This window comes from Staurois parvus, unplaced genomic scaffold, assembly GCF_062004578.1.
Source record: "Staurois parvus isolate SC_StPar_1 unplaced genomic scaffold, SC_StPar_1.0 ptg000203l, whole genome shotgun sequence".
NCBI lineage: Eukaryota > Metazoa > Chordata > Amphibia > Anura > Ranidae > Staurois > Staurois parvus.
Genome location: NW_028317999.1, coordinates 3,529,965 through 3,553,041, shown reverse-complemented (window position 1 = coordinate 3,553,041; position 23,077 = coordinate 3,529,965). Strand labels below are relative to the sequence as shown.

General features: G+C 42.8%; 1 protein-coding gene across 1 annotated transcript in view; it reads left to right on the top strand.

The window, feature by feature from the left end:
* Positions 1-200: 200 nt before the first annotated feature.
* Positions 201-23,077, top strand: part of RNF125 (ring finger protein 125) — a 42,919-nt gene continuing 20,042 nt past the window's right edge. Inside the window, exon 1 of the mRNA XM_089678361.1 lies at positions 201-516. Coding sequence (XP_089534487.1) covers positions 389-516 — 128 coding nt within the window. The 5' untranslated portion in view covers positions 201-388. The remainder of the gene's footprint in view (positions 517-23,077) is intronic.

Below are 23,077 nucleotides of genomic sequence, written 5' to 3'. Positions count from 1 at the left end.
ATGGTTGTCTGGTGGACGGCAGGCCATGTGTCATCTGTCCCTTTGTTGCTGGGAGCTCAGTGACTGGCTGCTCCGCCTGCTCTTTAGTAACAGATAACACCCAGCAGAAGGCGGGGGAATCATCCTCCGGGGGCGGGGTTTGTAGGGGTGCCACCCCCCGGCTCCTCGCTCTGTTTACCCTGCACTCTGCTGGCACTGAGCACATGCTGCTTCCCAACAATAGCGGCCGCCTCTGATTGGTCTGCTGCGAGCTGTAACCCGATCTGCCGCCTGCTGGCCCTTCACATGTAAACTGAGCCGATCACAAAGACTCTTCGGGCACTTTCCCTGAGTTCACCGGCCAGCGTCCATCCACTCTCCACAGTACACCCTCCGTCCATCCTGCAACATGGGATCCGTGCTGAGCAGCGAAGGGAGCCGAGAACACAAAGCCCTGGCTATAGACGACCCCAACTACGACTGTGCCGTGTGCCTGGAGGTCCTGAACCGGCCGATGAGGACACGCTGTGGCCATGTGTAAGTGATATCGCTGGGTGATCCCGGAGGAGATCGGTGTTCTACAGTCACTCCAACAAGTTGTGTCTGTCTTCTCCCAGATCACCAGATCGCATCCCCTTCCCTGTCCTCTCCCAGATCACTAGATCGCATCCCCGTCCTCTCCCAGATCGCATCCCCTTCCCTGTCCTCTCCCAGATCGCATCCCCTTCCTCTCCCAGATCGCATCCCCTTCCCTGTCCTCTCCCAGATCGCATCCCCTTCCCCGTCCTCTCCCAGATCGCATCCCCTTCCCCGTCCTCTCCCAGATCACCAGATCGCATCCCCTTCCCCGTCCTCTCCCAGATCACCAGATCGCATCCCCTTCCCCGTCCTCTCCCAGATCACCAGATCGCATCCCCTTCCCCGTCCTCTCCCAGATCGCATCCCCTTCCCTGTCCTCTCCCAGATCGCATCCCCTTCCCCGTCCTCTCCCAGATCGCATCCCCTTCCCCGTCCTCTCCCAGATCGCATCCACTTCCCCGTCCTCTCCCAGATCGCATCCACTTCCCCGTCCTCTCCCAGATCGCATCCCCTTCCCCGTCCTCTCCCAGATCGCATCCCCTTCCCCGTCCTCTCCCAGATCGCATCCCCTTCCCCGTCCTCTCCCAGATCGCATCCCCTTCCCCGTCCTCTCCCAGATCGCATCCCCTTCCCCGTCCTCTCCCAGATCGCATCCCCTTCCCCGTCCTCTCCCAGATCGCATCCCCTTCCCCGTCCTCTCCCAGATCGCATCCCCTTCCCCGTCCTCTCCCAGATCGCATCCCCTTCCCCGTCCTCTCCCAGATCGCATCCTCCTTCCCTGTCCTACTGGTCAGACTGGCCGGGACTGGTGATGAGTGTCTCTTTGTCTGTGGTCCCCCCCAGGCTCACCATCCCAGCACAGCTCCTCTCTTTGTTCTGTGTGCAGTACATGGGGGTGCTGGGCCAGGACAGTCCACACATCTGACCTACATTCCCTGCACTCAGATCCCTGCTCCTTTGTTCTGACATCCCATCCACACACACAGCCCACTGACACCCCACACTTCACAGTCATCAGGAAAACCCCATACACACATTCATTACATCTGTTGTAGGGGTGATAATATACCATATATGTATATAAATAATCATCTTGTTTTATAGCCTTCCATCTATGAAGGACTATCTATAGTACCGGGATCAATCATTGTCATCTGTCACTTGTCCTCTTGTATCAGTTGAGATAAGGATCTACAGCACTTGTCCTGGTAATGGGTGTATATACACTGTATGTGATGTCTGTATATACTCTGCATGTGATGGGTGTATAAACACGGTGTATACTGTCTGTATATACTCTGCATGTGATGGGTGTGTATACTGTCTGTATATACACTGTGTTTGATGGGCGTATATACATTGTGTGTACTGTCTGTATATACACTGTGTGTGATGGGTGTATATATACTGTGTGATGGGTGTATATACACTGTATGTAATGTCTGTATATACACTGTGTGTGATGGGTGTGTATACACTATGTGTACTGTCTGTATATACACTGTGTGTGATAGCTGTTTATACGCAATGGAGGAGATACGAAAACTGAGGCACTCAAAATCTGGTGTCGCTGTACATGGTAGCCAATCAGCTTCTAACTTCAGCTTGTTCAATTAAGTTTTGGCAATAAAACCTGGATGCTGATTGGATTCTCTGCAGAACTACACCAGATTTTGCATTGTCCGGCTTTAGTAAAAAACCCCTCATATGTAGCTATCGGTACTTTTGCTACAAAGGAGGTCACAGGCAACATTTTAAGAAATAGCTTTAATGCCTTTTTTTCTAGAATCTAGATGAACACATTTTCAGAATGGTTATAACTTACACGGTACATGCAACAGGCAGTTATTGCATGCTGAAAAAGTTCCAATTTGGTTAAAGTATATTTGTAAGCAGTTTTGAATGGGATAGAAGCCCTGCCGGGTTTATTTTACTCGGTCTGTACATCATTGGGGAAATGTCCCTTTACTTCTTGCCCAGGAGATGTAACAGGAAGTTAAAGGAAGTCTTCCCATCTTGTTGTACATGGGAACCACCTGATGGAATCAGCAGAGGATTTATGAACAGAGCCCCTTCTGAATCAGATCGGAACAGAAGCCTTCCAGACCCATGTTCGATCTACGGATAGGCAACAGTCTTGCACTTTTTTTTACATTAGATCCCTAATGTTTAGGTCCAAATATATAGAAAAGAACCCGGTCTTTTTCAGTTTCTTTTTTTTGGCTGTAGATAGACTAAGAGGTAATCAGATGTTTCATACAGCCACACATAGATTAACGATGGCCACGTATACCATAATCTTTGTTTACTGATCAGTATGTGATTCAATCAAAATGATCAAATTGGCAAACAATCATACAGCTATCACTTCCCTTCCAATTGATTTACACTTAATTTTGACTCAGTTTGCCAAGATGGGATATTATAATTTTTTTTACATCAGTCTGCAGCACTGGGATACTCTGTTTATGAATGCAAACATATTTTGTTCGATCAGATTATGAGATTGCATAGTGGAAACAGAAGTACGATCAATAATTTACAACTGAAAGTTCTAATTGTATCTTAACTATCGATCGAAATCCACTTCTCCATGTGTGATATATCAGTCCAATAGGTTGTTGACTATAGATCAATTATTCCTATAGGATGAAATCCATCAGAAAACAAGTTGATCATTTATCAAAGTACGAATAGCCACCATAGCACGGAACCTCTGATCAGGTCCTCCTGAAAACTGAGAGATGGTTCTGATTGGACCACTCATGGTAAAAGGCCGTCAAATAGTTGTCCCATGGACAAGTGTCCCCATTGCAAGATTTCCCTTACCTCTTACTGTGGGGACAACCCTTAGACTTTGTTCACACAGGTGTACCTAAGTGTACACCCATGCAAAGGCTGTTTTTGCCTGCATATGGTGCGAGTTCGGGGACCCTCACCCACACAGGTGTCAAATTGGGAGCAGGAGATGTGTCTGTGCAGCCGCTGCATCCTAACTGATATGAATGGGACTGCCTGCATGCTGATGCACAGAACACCATTGAATCCCGTGTGGACAAACACTGCCTTTGCATGGGTGTACGTTTAGACCAGTTTAGGCGCTTTAAGTGTTTGGGTGTTAATTTATTTCACTGGCCAGAATAATAATTTATAAGCTAACATGCAGGGGCGTTTTGAGGCAGATACAAATTGTCAGATGCCCTAACAGCAGTGGTAAAAATATCCAGTGTGCACGATGCCTGAAAGAGTTTGTACACATGGACATTTATCTCAGATTATCCTCACAAACACATGCTCTATTAGTTTTTGTACAGTCACTATCTGTGTCCTCAGCTGGAAGGGTGTCCTCCACACCGTGTTAGGCCCCTCCATCTGATAGGCCTGTCTGTATTTGCGGTCACTGAAACAAATGAAGTCTTTGAAAAGTGAAGTTCTCTTCTGGAACAGCTGCTGTGTCCATCCTGTTGACATATTCCACAGGTATCATGTTACTGATGATCTGTGTGAATTTCCTTTCAGCTTGCTCTAAATGAGATGGCTGTTAAAGCGAGGAAATGACATCACATGAAGAAAAACATGGCCGGTTTCCTGAAGTAAAACAATGAGAGTGGGAGAACGGCATGACTAAGGATGATGCCATAGAAATGAATATGAATATTGTGTTAGGCGAGGACTGTAAGACAAAGAGCCCAGCCACATGGTTCTTTGTTTATTCAGACTCATTACACTGGCCATGTGTGTGTCAGGCTTGCAGCTTGGCCTGGGAGATGGGTGACAAGATCACTGTCTGGGTTGTCTGCTAAAAGTATGGAGGGGTAGAGTAGACTGGATGGAAATGTTCCTGGAAATGTGACATGTTTGGATTTTGTCTGCTTGTATTTAGCTGGCAATAGTTTGTCTTTGTGTCCTAGTGCTGGCAGCTATTATAGGGGAAATGATCAATCTGAGAAGTTAGTGCATCAGAGCTGACCTTACTGATTTTTAGACTAAGGCTGCCCATACACTGTTCGAATTTACGCTGGTTCCTGAAGAACTGTCCCACATTCGCACTGTGGGTGGCCCTGTCTCCTCCTTCCCAACTGGTATCTTTTGATTAAAAAAGCAAAGGAGCCAGATGGAAAATTTTTGGCTAAATGGTGGCTACGTTCAACCAGATGGAAAATTTTGGCTACACGGTGGCTGCATTCAACCAGATGCAGCTGTTGTTTGACAGTTGCTGGTGGCAGAGTAGAGAGAGATTTGGCCATAGCATAGATAGAAGGATTTTTAGATAGTTTTCAATAGCCTGAACAAAAAAAAGTGTATTACCATCTTAAAGCAGAATTAACACTTGGTAAGGCAAGCCGATTGATCGATTTTCTTTCCGTCCACCACATGTGGAAAATCACTCAATTCCCTCGTCAACAGTCAGTGTTGATGGTAGAATGCCTCCCACAGCACTATTGTATTCTGCTGGTGAGGCGGCAGGCAGAATACATTGATTACTGCTAGCAGCTATAGTCACTGGCAGTAATCACATGCTAAAAATACAACAGGCTGGTTGTACCCAAGTTGATCGATGGATCGACTTTAGTACAACCAGCCTGCCCATAGATGGATCAAATCTCGGCTGGTCCCTGCTGAACCGGCGGAGATGCAATCCATCTATGGCCGGCTTAAATAAACACCCAAACACTTGACGCGCCTAAACGTGTTTGCAAAAATGTGGCTTAGGCACGTTTTGAAGCAGCTTTTCTCCTACAAGGAGAAAAACTTTTACAAAAGCCCCAGTGTGCAAGAGGGCTAAAAGAAACTCAAGCATGGGCCCCATGAGCTTTTTGCCACATTGTGCTAGCATGTACCACATATTAGCATATTGTGGCAGACCTACCTAGCAGGTGTCAGTGCTCCACCTCCAGTCTGTTATGGGCTCTTCCACCTTCTCCCGGTCTTCCTTTCAGGTTCAGACTCTTTGGCCACTTGATTGGCTTGGCCATAATGATATCACTCCTGTGTATATGCACTGAAGTCACGTAGGGGTTAATTCACAAAAGTCAAATAGACTGCACTCTGCAAGTACAGTTGCTCCAGAGTTTAGTGAATGAGGAGAAGTGGTACTGACTTCCATCATCCAATCATGTGCAAGCAAAAATGCTGTATTTTTTAAAATTTCCTTGCATGTGATTGGAAACATCTCGTTTACTAAGCACTTCAGCAACTGCACTTGCAAAGTGCACAGACTATTTGCCTTTAGTAAATCAACCCCAATGTCTCTACATAGAGATGTGCCATAAATGAGCTGAGCTGTATATGCATGGCTCAGTGTACACAAACCCTGACAGGCAGGGAGAAGGGTTTACGACAGAAGAGAGCAACAGGATCTCTGCTGTCATAAATATCCTACCTGTCCGCATTTTTTTTACTTTTCAGTTTCTACTTTAGGACAGCTTGCTCTTAAGGCATTCACAAATAGAGGTCATCTGAAGCCTAAGGGCAGCTTAAAGTGGACAATAGTAAAACGTTCACCCAAAGTGGATGTACACTTTTCCCCCCCACCGTAAAAAAATGTCAACGCAAAGCAAAAAGTATTTAAGGAAGCAAGTACACTGTTTATCAAGAGCTGTCATTTGAAAAAAAACATCTCTGGTGGCAAGCTTTTCTTCCCACTGAGGACCTTTGTCATATTGTGCATGCACAAGATGAGGTGCACAACCTCATGCACCTTGTTCCTTGACTGCCGAGTAACACAAAACACTCATTAAAATAAAAAAAAACAAAACCTTTTTTCCCCCTGAGATCTCTCAGTTTATTGCAGAGTTCCACTCAAAAGTGGAAGCTTCACTTATTTGCTTCCTCCCCCCCTCCACTGCCATATTTGGCACCTTTTGGGGGGAGCGGATACCTGGTTTTGACAGGTACTCGCTCCCACTTCTGGCTCAGTTCGACGCGGCAAAGTGAGCCGGAAGTTTGGCCCCCTCCTTGCTCCCGCAGTCTCCTGGGAACTTTCACAGGTCCCAGGAAACTGCCGGACCAATCAGGAGGCATAGTGCGACTCGTGCATGCTCAGTGGGCACCAGGCTGTGAAGCTGCAAGCTGTCAGACTGGTGCCAACAGTGGAGATGCTGGCGCCGTGGAGGACAGAAGAGAAGGGACTGCGCGGGTGAGTAGATCGCTGGACCCCGAGACAGGTAAGTGTGTGTTTATTAAAAGTCAGCAGCTACAGTTTTTGTAGCTGCTGATTTTTAATGAACACAAAAACGGCTGAAACTCCACTTTAAGAACGAGATCTTCCTGGAGGGCACTGGTGACGTAACCTTCCCAGGGGGCATCTGTGAGGCCAGGGTCACATTACCAGTGTGTAAGATGAAAAAGGAATGGGGATCACACAGAGGTAAGTAAAAGCAAAAAACCTTTTTTTTTTTTTTTTTAAAGAAATGGCTGTTCAGCTGGCCATACATTATACAATTTTCTCATTCCTTTATATTTACCTTCAATGATGTAGTGCAAGCACCTGTCTGATTACAAAAAAAATAAATGTTTAAGATTGGCCTCATATTATATGGTTTTGGGAAATCTATACAATTTTCTTGTACAACTTTCCTTTAATGTATGGCCAGCCTTAGATGATTTCACATCAGCATACATGTCTCTATGTGGCTTGGAGATAACTTTCATTAGTTATGAAGCTGCCATATCTGAGTGGCCCCAGGCTGAATGTCCTCATTCATATCTCTCCCACAGCCTTTGGAGTTGAGTGAGAGTTCAGAAAAATAAACCAGCATACAGCGTGATAGAAGACATGGGAGATCACATGACATGAGCTTTGGGTTACTTCATCAGTGCTGTGACCTTTTCCTGTCTATGTTACTAAGTGTCATTACTAACTGCAAGGACAGCAGGATGTGTGCCCATTGGTTGACAGATGTGAAACAGTGTATAAACAATGTCAAAACAGTAGGAGTAAAATACAAATATCTACATATAATATTAACTCTTAGCAATCTGCACAATCATTTGAAATATTTTTTTTTATTGCCAAGACTAACTACCCTGTTAATTACCTAATAACCCAGTACTGTGTAAAACCTTTCCACTGTCAGTGGCACATGTTTGGTTGGCCATGCACTAGTAGATTTATTTTGTTCAGGCTGTCACCAACAGCTGTCACCAGAGGTTGTAAGAGTACCCAAACAGCAGCTGCATCTGATTGGATGTAGCTAATGTGTGGCTAACAATTTTCCATCTGCCTCCTTCGATATTTCAGTTAAAGCAGAACTCCCATGTAAATGTTTTCTTTTCCCCATGCAATGGGGCTGCGCCCGCACTGCATGGGAAAACTGCTTGATTTGTCCAGGGGTTTAGGGAAGAGCTATACCTACCCTGTCCTCTGATCCTCTGGAAATCCGCACTCCCCCACGTCCAGTGGTGGACTGTGCCTGCTGTCCGCATGCCCGGAGTCGGGGTGTGGGTGTGATGACGTCAAGAACAGTTCATTCTCAAGACCATTAGCGTGCAGCAGGGCAGAAGCAGCAGGCACCAGTCTTGCGCTCCGAGGATTGGTGGATTCAGTAAGTATGTTTTCCCTGTTATCACCCATTGACATAAACAAGCAGTTGGCCCATAGAGTGCGGGTACAGTCCCACTGCATGATTCAAAAACATTTTGTCCTGATTTCTGCTTTAATGGATATCAGGTGGGAAGGTGATGACAGGGTCACCTAGGAGTAAATTTGGTTGGGTCATTAGGAACCAGCCAAAATTCACACAATTACCAGCTGCATAGTGCGAAGCAGTGGATTGCCTCGCACTGCACTGCTTTGATAAAAGGTACTGAATGTGGTACTTTTTCTCAGTGCACCATGCCCGCACACTACCGCAGCATAGTGGTGTGAACCGGGCACATAGGAGACAAGGTATTTTGCCTTTTCCATGCAATGGGACTGCCTTGAATAACTGTCCACTGCATCTGGTGTGAATATACTCTAAGAATATAAATAAAAAATGCACTTGAGGACAAGGGGGCACTCTTTACATCTGGAGAAAAAGAAATGTAATCTCCAAACACAGAAAGGTTTCTTTACAGTAAGAGCTGTGAAAATGTGGAATAGACTCCCTCAAGAGTTGGTTCTGGCCAGCTCAGTGGATTTCTTCAAAAAAGGCCTGCATTCTTTCTTAGATACACAGAATATAACTGAATACTAACATTTATAAGTAAAGTTGTTCCAGGGAATATCCAATTGCCTCTCAGGGGATCAGGAAGGAATTTTTTCCCAGCAGGAGCAAATTGGATCATGCTTTGCTGTTTTTTTTGCCTTCCTCCGGATCAACTGTGGGTATAGGATTATAATTTTTTTTTTTTTTCTATGGTTGAACTGGATGGACTTTTGTCTTTTTTCAGCCAGACTAACAATGTAACTTACAAGCTGTTAAAAACAAATCGCATATCTGTAAGTCTCGGAGCTAGCTCTGACGTCACATCCGGTTTCAAACTCCCTGCCGCCCAGCTCCGCCTACATGCATATCGTCACGGACACATGACTTCCTCAGTAGTACTCAGTAGTTCCTCAGGTACTACTGAGGAAGTCACATGTCCGTGACGATACACTTATAAGTGCATTTTTTATTTAATAAATGTGATTCTTTTATATAGTACACTATGGGGGCCCCTCTCTTGTGTGAGTTTTCACCACAGACCAGAAACCACCAATTTAAAGGGACAGTTACATACAAATAGAAGGATCCATTTGAGTCATTGAAAGCGAGTTATTGGATGGGAGTGAGTCCATATATGAGAGAGAGAATACCTTCAGGATTTCAGATATAAGGAAATAAGCACTTAGACCTGTAAGAGGGCAGGTCGCATTGTAGTGGTGAGTGCGGATTTTGAATGTTGGAGGATTATGCACTTATGCATGAGTTTGGAAAAGCACATGGACTTTAGTTCATAATTATTGCATGCATTTATAGATGTTATTTATAAATTATATATGCACTTTATAAACAGCACTTATTCCAATATTAATGTGATTTATGAGATTTATATTTTGGTGCATGTGAGGATATGATTTTATGTCATTTATGCACTTGCACTTTGATATTATTAGCACTTTCACATAATTCCTAGGTTGTATGATTAATTGAGAGGATTTTTGCACCTAGGGAGGTGCAGCAATATATTTATATCGGAATGCTGAAATGTAATGGTGCATGGAATTCTGCTATACAGATTGTCTAAAGAGCATTTTCTTGTGAACAGCCTTTAACCTGACATGAAAGGTATTTCTCAGATCTTGCAGTTAAAACTTGAGGTGCGAATGCAAATAAGGGTCTGTCACCACATACAGAACTTTGTATCTGTTTATCTGTTGCAAACATTGAAGGGGATCTGTAAACATTGGCTGATGGTATTAGAGAGGTTTATTGCATTTTGAACATTGTTTAGAACATTCAGAAGCAATTCTTTCTTTCAGTATGTGTATAATCTGATTATTCTGCTAAAACACAAGTAATGTAATATGCCTAAATATAAATGTGGTTGGAAGCTGAAATAGTAATGCCATGCAGGCAGCCGTAGGGGGTAGGCCAGCTATTAACTGTGTATCAAAGTCAGCATTTGCATATCACTCCAGGTCATGAGGGATGCCTGAGGGGTTCTATTTTGGATTACTGATGATACTTCCAAGAGTTTTTAATTGGGAAATTAACAAATCAAAACAAGCCACAACCTCAAAAACACACAGCTAGGTTAAAGTGTAACTCCAGCCAAGATATTTGTCAATTTTCTCAGTAGTTAGAACAGACTTTCACTGCAGATGAATCAAGCTGCCCAGGGCCAATGTTTATGCTCTTTCTGGATCTCAATATAACACAAATCATGTCCCCAGAATGACAAAATGTCTGTCTTCATCTCCAGGTATAGTCCATGTACCTGGAACAGTCAGTACTCAGTTGTGTTGCCAATTACTGTAGAGAACATACACACTGCTTGACCCTATGCAGGTTGAGAACTTGGTTCATCTACATGTGAGGTCTGTACTAACACTGGGAAATTCGATGAGGAGCGGGTTGGGAGTCAAAGACGTGGGGTTAAATGGGAACCTATTCTTAAATTGGTGGCTGACCAGTTTGGCATTTGTATTTAAATAACTGCTGTAAGAATGTTAAATGATTTGCTTCTTTAGGGCATTAACTATTGCAAATGTTTATATGTACCTTGTACAATGCTGCAAAGTATGTTGGCACTATAAATCCAGGAAGCAAAAATAGATAGGAGCAAGTAAGGACATTTACATACCCTACTTACCCAGGCCGCACTGCCAATAAGGCAAATTCAGGAGGCTGCGTTAGGTGACACACAGCAGAAGGCGGCACTGTGGCTGGAGTGTCTATACTAACACTCCATCCTCAGTGCGTGCATGTTTAGTCCTGTGTATGTTCAGCACTTGGGCCTCACAATGACATTTGTTATTTCGGTGCAGACAGCTGTGTGGCCCAACTTCCAGCCTCCTAGCGACCAATGCCACTGTACAGCCCATGACACACAGCTTCCCTTTGCTGTTAGGATGCAACTGGCCCCTGCTGCAGAACATCCTTTGTTGCTAGGATGCAGGGGGCCCTTTTTGCATAGGTTCCCTCTTTGCTAGAACACAGGCAGCCTCTGCTGCACAGTGTCATTGTTTGTTATAGTGCAGGTGGTTGCCTACTTCATAGCAACCATTGATGGGGGTGGTGGCAAAAATGGCCCCTTAGGAGGCAGTTGCCCACGGTGCTGCCCTGTGCACACTTTAGGTTAGTTATGGACAAATGACATGTGATGTGAGTGGTTGGTTCCTTTGTCCATGGAGAAAATGGATTAGTCATGTATTTGTCTTAGACATTTCCCAGCATGGTGAAAGATGTTTGCATGATAACAGGTACTTTGATTAAAGTTTGCTTCCACCTGGTCTTTAAGTACTACATGTCCAGTTTTAACAAATAATCACAAATAATCACATTGGGGGAGATTTACTAAAACTGGTGCACTGAGAATCAGCTTCTAATCTCAGCTTGTTTAATTAAGATTTGACAATAAAACATGGAAGCTGATTGGTTTATATGCATAACTGCACCAGATTTTGCACCATGCAGTTTTAGCAAATAACCCCCATTGTGTGAAAAAGGTAGGATTCATTGGATGTGCATGGAGGGTGGCAGTAAAGTCTTCTGACATTTTGGATTATTTTAGAATTCTTTTATCTACAGGATAAGATATGAAATTACAGATTCAATAGCTAATTCTTTCATTCATATATATATCAGGAGCAAGGGTGGACTGACAACTCATGGGGCCCCTGGTCAATAGGGGATCATGGGGCCCCTGTGTCCTTGCCCACACTCAAAGGACACCCAAAAAGCCTATAAAAGGTACCAGGGGCATCTCATGGGGCCCCCTACTGACCCGGGCCCTCGGGCAGTGCCTGAGTGCTCGAATGGTCAGTCCGCCCCTGATCAGGAGACATACATCAGTGTTCAGTGAATAGTAGGTAATATGTGTAAGATTTGTGGGTTGAAAACCACAAACTTCTGAACAGCAGACAAGGATTAAGTAGAAACTCAAGAGGCAATAAACACAGATTACCTGGATTTTGATAGGTACATATTTGTGTCAGTATGACATACTCCTCCCTAGCTTTCACAGAAAAATGCATTATACTTTGACAAAGTTCATTATGGTAATGAAATACAATTATACCTGAAAAACAATGGTAAAAATGTACCCTTTCAATAAAGGGCTCAAGCCTGCTACACACTGGTAGCTTTTTTTTTTTTGCAGGCTGAACGAAAAAAAACAAACAAAAATAAATGGATTCCTCCAGACACGCTATACAGCACGGATGAACAAATCTCCGGGTGCGGCTATTGTATTTTAACAGCTGGCCCTGTTGGCTGCCAAAATACCCATACTAAGGCCGCATCTGATTGGATACAGCCACTGTTCATCTAAACATTTTCCAGCAGGCTCCTTGGAAAAAAGTTATTACAACAACCGACGTTTGTTGAATGGAGCAGGGCCACCCACTCAGGAATATTGCCCTTTTATGTGGCCAATGCCTCAGTTTGGTTATGTTATCCTTCCAAATAGGAAGATGTAAGGTTTAGGAAAGGCCAGCTGGTCAGGTCTGCTTGAACAATGATCCTTCCCTTTTTGTCAGAGATCTTGTCACTAATGTTGTGGTGTTTGGTCATTATATGTAATGGTGCCTGTTCACACCTTAACCACATGCTTGATGTACAAAAAAGTCCAGCTGCTGAGTTTTATGAAACCCATCTTCAGCTCTTCAGTTCAGTGATGACATTTTGGATTATAAATTAAGCCTAATATACCTGCTGACCTCTCATTTTTACTGACAGGTTGAACTTTGATTTGTTTTTGCTGCAATTTGTTTGTTTGATAATGTGATACTTTCAGCCATGGAGTAATGTGTCCGTTTGATTGGTATTAGTAGTCTAGAACAGTGTTTCTCAACCTTTTTTCAGTCAAGGCAACCTTTAAAATTATGAACAATCTTGATGCACCCCATTCTAATATGTGAAAAACTATTATAATAGTTTTATATCACGCACCAACATCCATACATGTAGGACACCCAACACTAGAGGTTATTTATTCTTCCATAGCAAATACACTTTTGCACACTGGTCCTGACTAGTATTCCAGTGTTTCTCTTCTCCCTAAGTTTTTCTCCATCACTGAGCCAATGTGACCCCCAATGCTGATGGAGAGGGGCGGGCAAGGGTCAAACAAGGATGCTGTGCAGATGACCAATGTCCTCTTTATCAACTGATGATGCCATTGGTTGTCAGGATGCTAGAATGTTGAATGGCGCACAATGAAATCCTGTGGCTTTGTGTAACTAAAAGGCAGGCTTGTTCCACCCTCTGACTTGTATACAAGTTTTGGGCAATTTTTAGAAATTTTGCGAAGGCACCCCAGAAGAAACCTTTAAGGCACTCCAAGGTGCCTGGGCACCCTGATTGAGAAAGGCTGGTCTAGAACAGTGTTTCTCAACCTTTTTTCAGTCACGGCACCCTTAAAATTATGGATAGTCCTGAGGCACCCTTTAAAATTATGGACAGTCTTGAGGCACCCATTCTAAAATGTGGAAAACTATTCTAATAGTTTCATATAACACAGCTACATCCACACATGTAGGACAACCAACATTAGAGGTGATTTATTCTTTCAAAGCAAATACACTTTTGCACACTGGTACTGAGTAGTATTTCTCCCTCAGTTTTTCTCCATCACTGAGCTAATGTGACCCCAGCACTGACAGAGAGGGGCAGGAGAGGGTCAACTAGGATGCTGTGGAGGCACCTGACCAGCTGATGATGTCATTGGTTGTCAGGACACCAGCAGCTAGAAGATCGTAATGGTGCACAATGAAAACCTGTGGCTTTGTGTAACTAAAAGGCAGTCTTTTTCCATGTGCTGGCTTGTTTACAGGTTTTGGCCAATTTTTAGATACTTTGCCAAGGCACCCCTGAAGAAACCTCAAGGCACCCAAAGGTGCCTGGGCACCCTGGTTAAGAAAGGCTGGTCTAGAAGACTTAACACAGTAATAAAGAGTCCAAGGCAACATTTGAAGATTTTTTTGAATTGCTTTTTTAATACAGAATAGTAAGGCAAATAGTACATTATGCTCAAAGGAGACAGTTTTCTTTAAATCTAATTAACCAGTGACCTTATCACAGAATTAACCTTGTATACCATTTTGGCCAATGGGGTGTTGTTTTAGTTATAATCCTTTTAAACAATGGAAATGGGGTGCCCCTGTATTGTAATGGTTAAATGTTCGTTTAGGTCTAGGGGGAGCAAAAAACACTTTTTACTTACCCAATCCTCCGCTCCCACAGTTTCTAGCCAGGCTTTAAGACTAGTCCAAGTAGCTTTTCCTCCCCTGTGCTCAGGCAGTTGCAGGTCCTCTGACATCATCAATTCTAAGACAGTGGACCAAATAACGATTTCTCCTGCGCTCCAGGACTCAGGCCGGTGGCAAATGGATGGAACCAAAGCCAGAAAAAGCGACCACCAGTGCATGAAAGGTTGTGCAGCTCCACACAAGGTTGGGGAAGCCCGACCAATACTGCAGAATGAAACAAAAAACGAGAAGCGCACAACCTTGCGCATTACCTCAGTAACCAAAATTTATTGATAAAGGAATGGTACTCTCACAAACAGCGAATAAAATCAGGCATGTAAGTCCTCCAAGGGACTTCATAGACCGGAAACCAGCGTGAATCCCATCATGGGGGTAATCACTCAGTACAGTTAGCTACAGTTAGAGTACTATTCCTTTATCAATAAATTTTGGTTACTGAGGTAATGCGCAAGGTTGTGCGCTTCTCGTTTTTTGTTTCATTCTGCATCATCAATTCTAATACAGAGCCCATAGTCCTGTATTGCTGGATCATAGGGAATTAGTGGAGAACGCCAACCACCTCCTAAGTAAAACTGCTTTTTTGTGAGCCCTTAGACCGAAATGAGCATTTACCCTTGCAGTACGGAGCAAGGGATGATTTTTCCTTTCCCCAGAGATGGGTGTTCACTTTTTCCTTATTTCTACTGCAAGCCATACGTGGGTCGAATTCCAAACAAATTTTCTTTAGAAAATCAGAAATTTTGTAATTTGATGGTGCTACCATTAATTTCAAAATTCGACCAACCAAGCCTTTAATTTGACCTCATGTTGCTACAGAAAAGAATTTTCGTGGCCAAGAATTTTCTTTTCCGTCCAGGTCACAGCTCATCCTTATTTCTTTTTCAGTTACATTTCTCTTGTGATTCTCCCATCATTAATTGGAAATTAGTTCATTTTTCAAAAAAATTCCAACATGCTCGATCACTCTAATTTGATGGGGACTCGAAAATCGGCCGTTGCTGTGGCCCACTAATGGTGCGAAATTCGAACAAAATTTCTTAGAAATGATTTTTGAAAGAAAGTTCTTTCAGAATTCGACCCATGTATGGCCAGCTTTAAGTTTTAATTATCCCTCTGCAACTAGAGCACACCCCTGCCTATTGATTGGCTCCAGTTGTGTAGAAGAATGTGGAGCCAGTGCTGGACATGCCCCATTCGGGCATGAGCCAGCTCCCTGTTTCAGCTGGAGGGTCGTGTGTGCCATTGTGTGTACCATAGATGTACATACCGATCCTCTGATCAGAGACTACTGACTGTCCGGGGTCCTGTGCTCATGTCATCACTTCACATCCTAGGGGGAGCCAACACTTCACTGCTATATGGAATATTGCCTAGGGCGCACTGTTCTATATATCTACTATATCTGTGTGTGGACAGGCTGTGAGACAATTGTGCGTATAGATACCATCATTCCCTCATCATTCCCTGTGTATGAGGAGAGGGGGACTCTGCAGAGAAATGAAGAATTCATACAAAAGGTCCACAGGTCAGAGAGAGAAAATGCTGGGCTGTGCTGCTCCCAGGTGCCTCTAGGTGGCAGTGCGCCCTAGGCGGCTGCCTGGTTTGCGTAGCTGAAGCATGGGCCCTGCTTCTAACCTCAGCTTGTTCAATAAAACCTGGAGGCTGAATGGTTTCTATGCAGAAGTGAGCCTGATTTTACACTCTCCAGCTTTAGTAAATAAACCCCTATCTGACACTTTCTCAAATAAATTTAAGAAAGATAAAAAACATAGAAAAAATTAATTTGAGGAAAAAAACCCTAGCAGTGTGATGTGCTGAAACACACATTGCATTGCTTCCTGTTGGAGCCAACACTGCATTAGCCTGCACTGTAAATCTGGGCTAGTGTGAATGTAGCCTTAACATGACTTTCGGATGGGCATTGCATGTATAGAATAGCTGCTGATGCATGAGATGGTGGAAACCTTTCTCAGTGCAATGCACAGTAAATGGCTGTGCATTGGGCGGGGGGTGTCAGGACAAGTCTGATCATTGGAGGAGAGCAGACTGAGTTCCCAGCATAGCTAGAAAACTGACCACGCTGTGCTCTCGTGCTTATTGTGGTCAGTTCTAATAGGAAAGCAGAGAGACTGACACGAACATCATACAAAGGAAGTAAGACAAAGAAAACAGTATACTTTTTCATACAAGTACATGGTACAGCAGGCACATATCAGGAATATGAAATGTTGGGTTTACATATTCTTTAAAACAGTTACTGCCTGTTTCTGCTGCGATATGTATGGTTTTGACTGTTCTAGATGTGAAATCAGTAAGGGAACAATGGAGTTACATTTCCAATAGCAGTGAAGTGGATAATAAAGGTTTATCATAGCAATCAGACAGACAATGACAGCTGAATTCTGGTTGCTATGGTGAAATGTCCACTCTTATTTGTTGTAGTATTTGAAGGTGAGTGTCAGTACTTTGACCTGTTATTTATTTCTTCATTTACAGTACTTCTGGTTTCACAGGTTATGCAGATTGTGGAGGAACTAAGTAATAGACATAACTGGTAGTAGTAGCAGTTGTAGTAGTACTCTTAAAGAGGCCCGATCACCAAATTAAAAAAGTGCAGGTAAAAGCACAGAAAAATTAAGTATTTTTAAACTCTTACTTGCAACATTCTTCCTTTTCAAACATTTTTAATTCCCATGCAATGTGCCATTGAACTTGCTAGGTAATCTGAGTCACTTCTCTTGCACAGCCCCTCTCTCCTTGCACACTCTCTCCTATTCTGAAGTATTTAATTATTGTCTATGCTGGCCCAACTCCTCCGCCACTCCCCTCACTTCCCCACAAACATTTTTATGGAGCCACCATGGGATGCAGGAAGGGGAATTCTATAGAGTGTCACTTGAATGACAGCTCCGAGTCTGCTGGGGATGCTGAAATTACATCCAAGATGGTGGTGCCCAGCAGAGGTCTCAAGGCTTTTAAATGGTTACATAAGGGAGGTGGATAAGATGGCAAAACTATGTAAATGCATATATAATCTTAAGGGAAGATTGTTGCTGAATGTTTAATGGTCTGTCAACAGGGTTCTTTAACCCCTTGCTGCTATCTGCTAGCCTTTTGACATTGGGAGGCAGAGGCAAGGTTCATCTGACCACTGTGATTAGCTAGCACAACGGTCACATGATTGGAAGCTCACATTCGGAACAGCTTGGTCACATGCTTTCATTACAGAAGAAAGGTTCCCCATGGATGCCTATGTGTGGTGGCTCTGCATTAAGGTCCACCTGGCATATAGCTGGCGGGAGCTGGTTAAAGTAAAATCAGAACAAAAAACTCAGAATATCTCTACCTTTCACCCTCTGGTGCCTTTCCTTACTTTCTATGCTCAACACTAGTTGTATTTCTCATCGGTTTTTATCCTGGCTTTGTGTTAATTATTGGTATAAATAAGAGGTCTCCAAACTTTTCAAACAAAGGGCCAGTATACGGTCCTTTAGATTTTAGAAGGGCCAGATTATGGTCAGCGAGGATAGAAAATGTACTGGCCCCATCATCAGTGTGAACAAACATGGCCGCAGGGTTAATGGTCAGTAGGAGTAGTGCCCCATCATTGGTATTAGTGGGAAGAATAGTGCCCCATTATTGGTTTCAATGGAATAAGTACTGCCCCATTGTTGGTCTCAGTGGGAGGAATAGTGCCCCAAGGGCCGGATAAAGGATAGCAAAGGGCCACATCCAGCCCTTGGGCCACAGTTTGGAGACCCCTGGTATAATTCATGTTGTTCCAGATCCAGTTTAATATATGGACCTATACTTTGTATAGTACATGGAGAGCTGGGAAGTCACCAGCAATATTAATACTAGACGTTGCAACCCAATCGCGTAGTTGTTGGAAGTTTGTATTTATTCCCTGTCAGTTTTGGCATGTGCCCAAAATGATCTCATCCTATTTCTGTACGTCTGTTGGGTTTTTAAATGCAAATAGTAGAGAACAAAAACATTCTTGTGATTACAGTGCCTATCCTTCCCAATGTGGGGATCCCCCAGAAGATTGGTTAAACTGTAAGACGTAAATCCCAGCTAGAAATCAGCTCATGGGCAGTATAAACTTCCAGCAATGTTTGGTTTAAACTCTTTAAGACATAAAGTGAAATGGATTACAATGCAAACAACATCCTGGATGAGAGTATTGTGCTCGGAAATATTTAACAGGCAGTTGTGAAGCAGAGGTTAGAAATGACCTGTCGTTTCCCAGACCCCAGAGTCTGAGATGCCGCATTTTTCTGTAGATACTATTAGTGTGTGCAGAGCTATATGACACTGAAACCTGCCGGTTTTTGTTTTTTATATACTAAAGTATGTCTGTGTATGAAAGGTTCTAACCCAATGTATCTACCTATGAGATCTAGGAATGTAGATAACATACATATATAACTTACGACATTCATACATAAATAAAATGATCAGGAATGTCTCAGGAACCAGGGATCAGGAATGGGCTATGGCAGAGTGGACAGAATAATATAGTATTCAGGAGCTGGTCAGTCCAGCACAGCCACTCTTATAAAGAGCCAGAGAACAAATTGCCACCATTAACATTAAACTATAAATAAAGTAAAAAATTTTTAGTGGTGCACTGAAATGAAATTTCTGGTAAGGAAACCGAAAATTTAGGATGCCCTTGGCTGAAAACTGAAACGCAGTTTTTAAATTTTTCTTTTATGTTTATGTGACTGTAAATTTTGCATTGAAGTCTCTAGGGGGCGTTTTGCATTGAAGTCAATGGGGACGCGACCTTGCATGAAAGTCTATGAGATGCCATTTTGCATTGAAGTCACTAGGGAGCGTTTTTGCATTGAAGTCAATGAGAACACGACTTTGCGTGAAAGTCTATGAGATGCAATTATGCATTGAAGGTACTAGGAGGCGTTTTTCCATTGACGTCAATGAGGACATGACTTTGCATGAAAGTCTGAGACGCATTTTTGCATTGAAGTCACTAGGGGGTGTTTTTACGTGAAAGTCTATGAGATTTTTCCTAAAAAATGCAGATCACACTATTTTCGGCCGATATGTTTCATCTGCCGATATATTGGTGCATTCTTAATTTTTTTTTTTTTAAAGTAAGGGCGGGGGGGGAGGTGATCACCATCTATATCCCATTGGGGAGCTTTATCTTCATTTCCTGTCCTATAGCCAAATTAGGAACCGATTGAAGGAATCCCTGGTTGTCACTCAAACTAGTGTCCCTATTAGAAGATTTCACCTGTATTCTGGGGACAACCCACAATTTGGGATTTTCTTTCACTCTCACCTTAAAGCGGAGTTCCACTCAAAAGCGAAAGCTCTGCTTGTTTGCCTCCCCCTCCACTGCCATATTTGGCACCTTTTGGGGGGGAAGGGGGGAACAGGTACCTGGTTTTGACGGATGTTCAGCCCCCTCCTCCCTCCTGCAGTCTCCTGGGAACTTTCACAGGTCCCAGGATACTGCCGGACCAACTAGGAGGCTCAGTGTGACTCGAGCATGTGCCTTGGGCACCAGACTGTGAACCCGCAAGCTGTCACAGCCTGGTGCCCACAGTTGAGATGCCGGCGCCGTGGAGGAGAGAAGGGGAGAAGGGACAGCACGGGTGAGTAAATTGCTGGACCCCAGGACAGGTAAGTGTGTGTTTATTAAAGGTCAGCTGCTACAGTTTTTGTAGCTGCTGACCTTTAATAAACACAAAACTGGATGGAACTTCACTATAAGTGATAACAATTCATGACAGATAGAGAGGGTGAATCTCCTTAATGGGAACTCAGGTAGCAATAAAAACCTGACAGGTGTTCTAATCCATTTCCACTATATCCAAAACTTAAAAAAAGGTTTGCCTTTAGTTATACTTTATACTCACCCTGGCATATATGCAGTGGCAGGATGGGTGGACCTTCATGTAGACCCACTACCCATGTGTGCCCATGGGGTTGCAGTGGTGGGGGTCACAATACTTTTTTTTTATTGCTATCTGTTCCCATTAGGAAGTTTTCATCCTCTTACTCTCCTGATCATCAATGTCACTGGGAATGAAAGTGCAAATCCAAAATTTTTCATTGCCACCAGAATAGAGAGGAAATCTTCCAATGGGGATACTTGTTCCTGTGACAACTGGATGGGGAATTACTTCACATTCCTATTGAGTATACAGAACAGGAAGTGAAGGGAGATCTCCCTAATGAAACAGAGATTGCAAAAAAATGCCCCTGATAGTTTTTAACCCTCCCATACTCTGTCAAAAAATTTGTAAAAGGTATCTTAATACTGTATATGCATACTTTAATAGAAGATACTCTGATTCTTTAAAACTATTAGCTTTATTTGTACGGCAACAGTGGAAATCCTTCAGAAATTATCAGATCATGTTCCTTTGCAGTTTTTTTTAAAGATAATATAAGGCATGTTTTCATTTTCGTTTTGCTGTGTATGAACACATGATACTAGAGGTGTAACTTGTGTCTGGTCTGGTGGAAAACATCAGTGGAGGCAGATTATCTCAGGGCATACAGTTGGCAATGTATGTACATAGGCCACATTATACTTAAATCTGTTAAGATATTTATGTCCAGTATAGTGATATGTTAGGCATATGTGATTGATTTTCTGTACAGGTCAGCTGAGGCTGTGAACTTTAAAACTAACCGGGTAAGCAGTACTCTCCTGTGTAATTATTAACTTTTATCAGAACATTAAGTAAAGCTAATATGGCAATGCAATGGACAACAACTGTAGACTGTCTCTATCTCCTCTATAAAATGACCAATAGGACATAGTAAGGAAAATAGAATTATCTACCAGCTGTGAAAACAAGATATGGGTTGTGAACACTTGTGTCTAACTATTTAAGTATTTGTCATGTTTCCTTTTAAAGGTAATTTTCATAGTTTTTTTTTTTTTTTTTGTCAATGTATATGGTATGGTATATGGCATGTTACCTGCAGATAAAACTGCTGTACGTTGTAGATGTTATTGCCAATATAGATCCAAAGTTAGTGGTAAAAGAGAATTAGGTTCCATCTATTTGTAGATATGAGTACAAAGGTGTGTAGTTGTCATCTGCCAACTGTACAAATAGGTCAGAATGTATAGGAAACAAAACAAAAAAATCATGACAAAGGAAAAGTCAGAGCAGACCTTGCCCTTGCAACCTATACACAAGACTGTCCATAGGGGCTGCTTGCTTTCAGTGAAAAACAGGATTGTTATATTTGAGGTTGGCAATGGTGAGTCTATAGACCATGATTATGTTTTAAAGTGTATTGTTAAGTCAGTGAGTGCATGGCGTTCACCAGTGAAGTGGCTGGTGCAGGACTTAACAAGAAGGTAGACAAAGTAGAGAGCAAAATCAGGCAGATCTCTGATAGGTGTGATCTTGCAAGAGATTATGTAAATGGGTATTATTTGGTGTTTAGATAAGCCATAGATGAATCTACAGTATTTGCTTTCCTTTCACCACAGAAGGAAAGAAAATTGCTTGATTCCCCCATCAACAGTCAGTGCTGATGGGGGAATGCCTCCTGAAACACTATTGTGCCAGAGGAAAAGAGGGGAAGCCTTCTCGGCCAAAGGAATACAACGACTACTGCTAGCTGCAATAACCGAGGGCAGTAATTGAGTGGTAAAAATCTGATAGCCTTTGGTACAATCATTGTGCACATAGATGGATCGAATCTCGGCCGGTCCCTGCTGAACCGGCTGAGATTCAATCCATCTATGACCGGCTTTACTTTCAATGGACTGTGTAGGTTCACAGTAGATGTGAAGGCTTGGCTATGTTTTGTCCAGTTGGGCAGCCTTGTTAGAATGTTTTCTAGCTTTGCCTACACAGTTCACACTAAGATTTCACCAAAGATAAATTGATTTTCTTTCCTTTCACCATGGGTGGAAGGAAAAAAAATTGCTGGATTTCCCCATCAACATAGTCAGTGTTGAAGGGGGAATCCCTTCCTGGCCAACAGAACACAATGATCACTACTAACAGCTATAGCCGCCGGATGTAATCACATTTAAAAATTTCAACAGGCTGGTTGTACCCAAGTTGATCACTTGATTGTACCCATGGATGGATCAAATTTCTGCTGAACCAGCTGAGAGTCTATATATCTAGCTGGCCTAAAAGGCTACAGTGGACTATAATGGTCCATTATTTTTGTTCTCATGGTATTAGTTCTGAATATTTTAGGGAAAATTGTTTTAGGAACATTCATTTGATTTTCTAATCATTAGTGGGGTCAAATCAGCGTTAATTTTTGAAATTTTTTCTCAAACAAATGAATTTTGTATGAAAATGCCAATTTAAGGATACTGGATACAGTTTTTAGGCAGTGATAGCCGTGTTGTGCACTTTAAAGTGGTTGTAAAGGCTCAAGGCTTTTTACCTTCAAGCATTCTCTGCAATCTTGTTATTTAAAAAAAATAAGCCTTTAGAATCACTTTTAATGTTTTCTAATCTTCTAATTTGTGCAATATGATCATCTTTATAAAGTAATATTCCGTAAAGGGAATATTCGCTTCTAATTCTGTTTTCGGTAGTATCTCTTCTCTTTATATACAGTACTTATTTATTTCCAGATATGCCTTCAGAATAA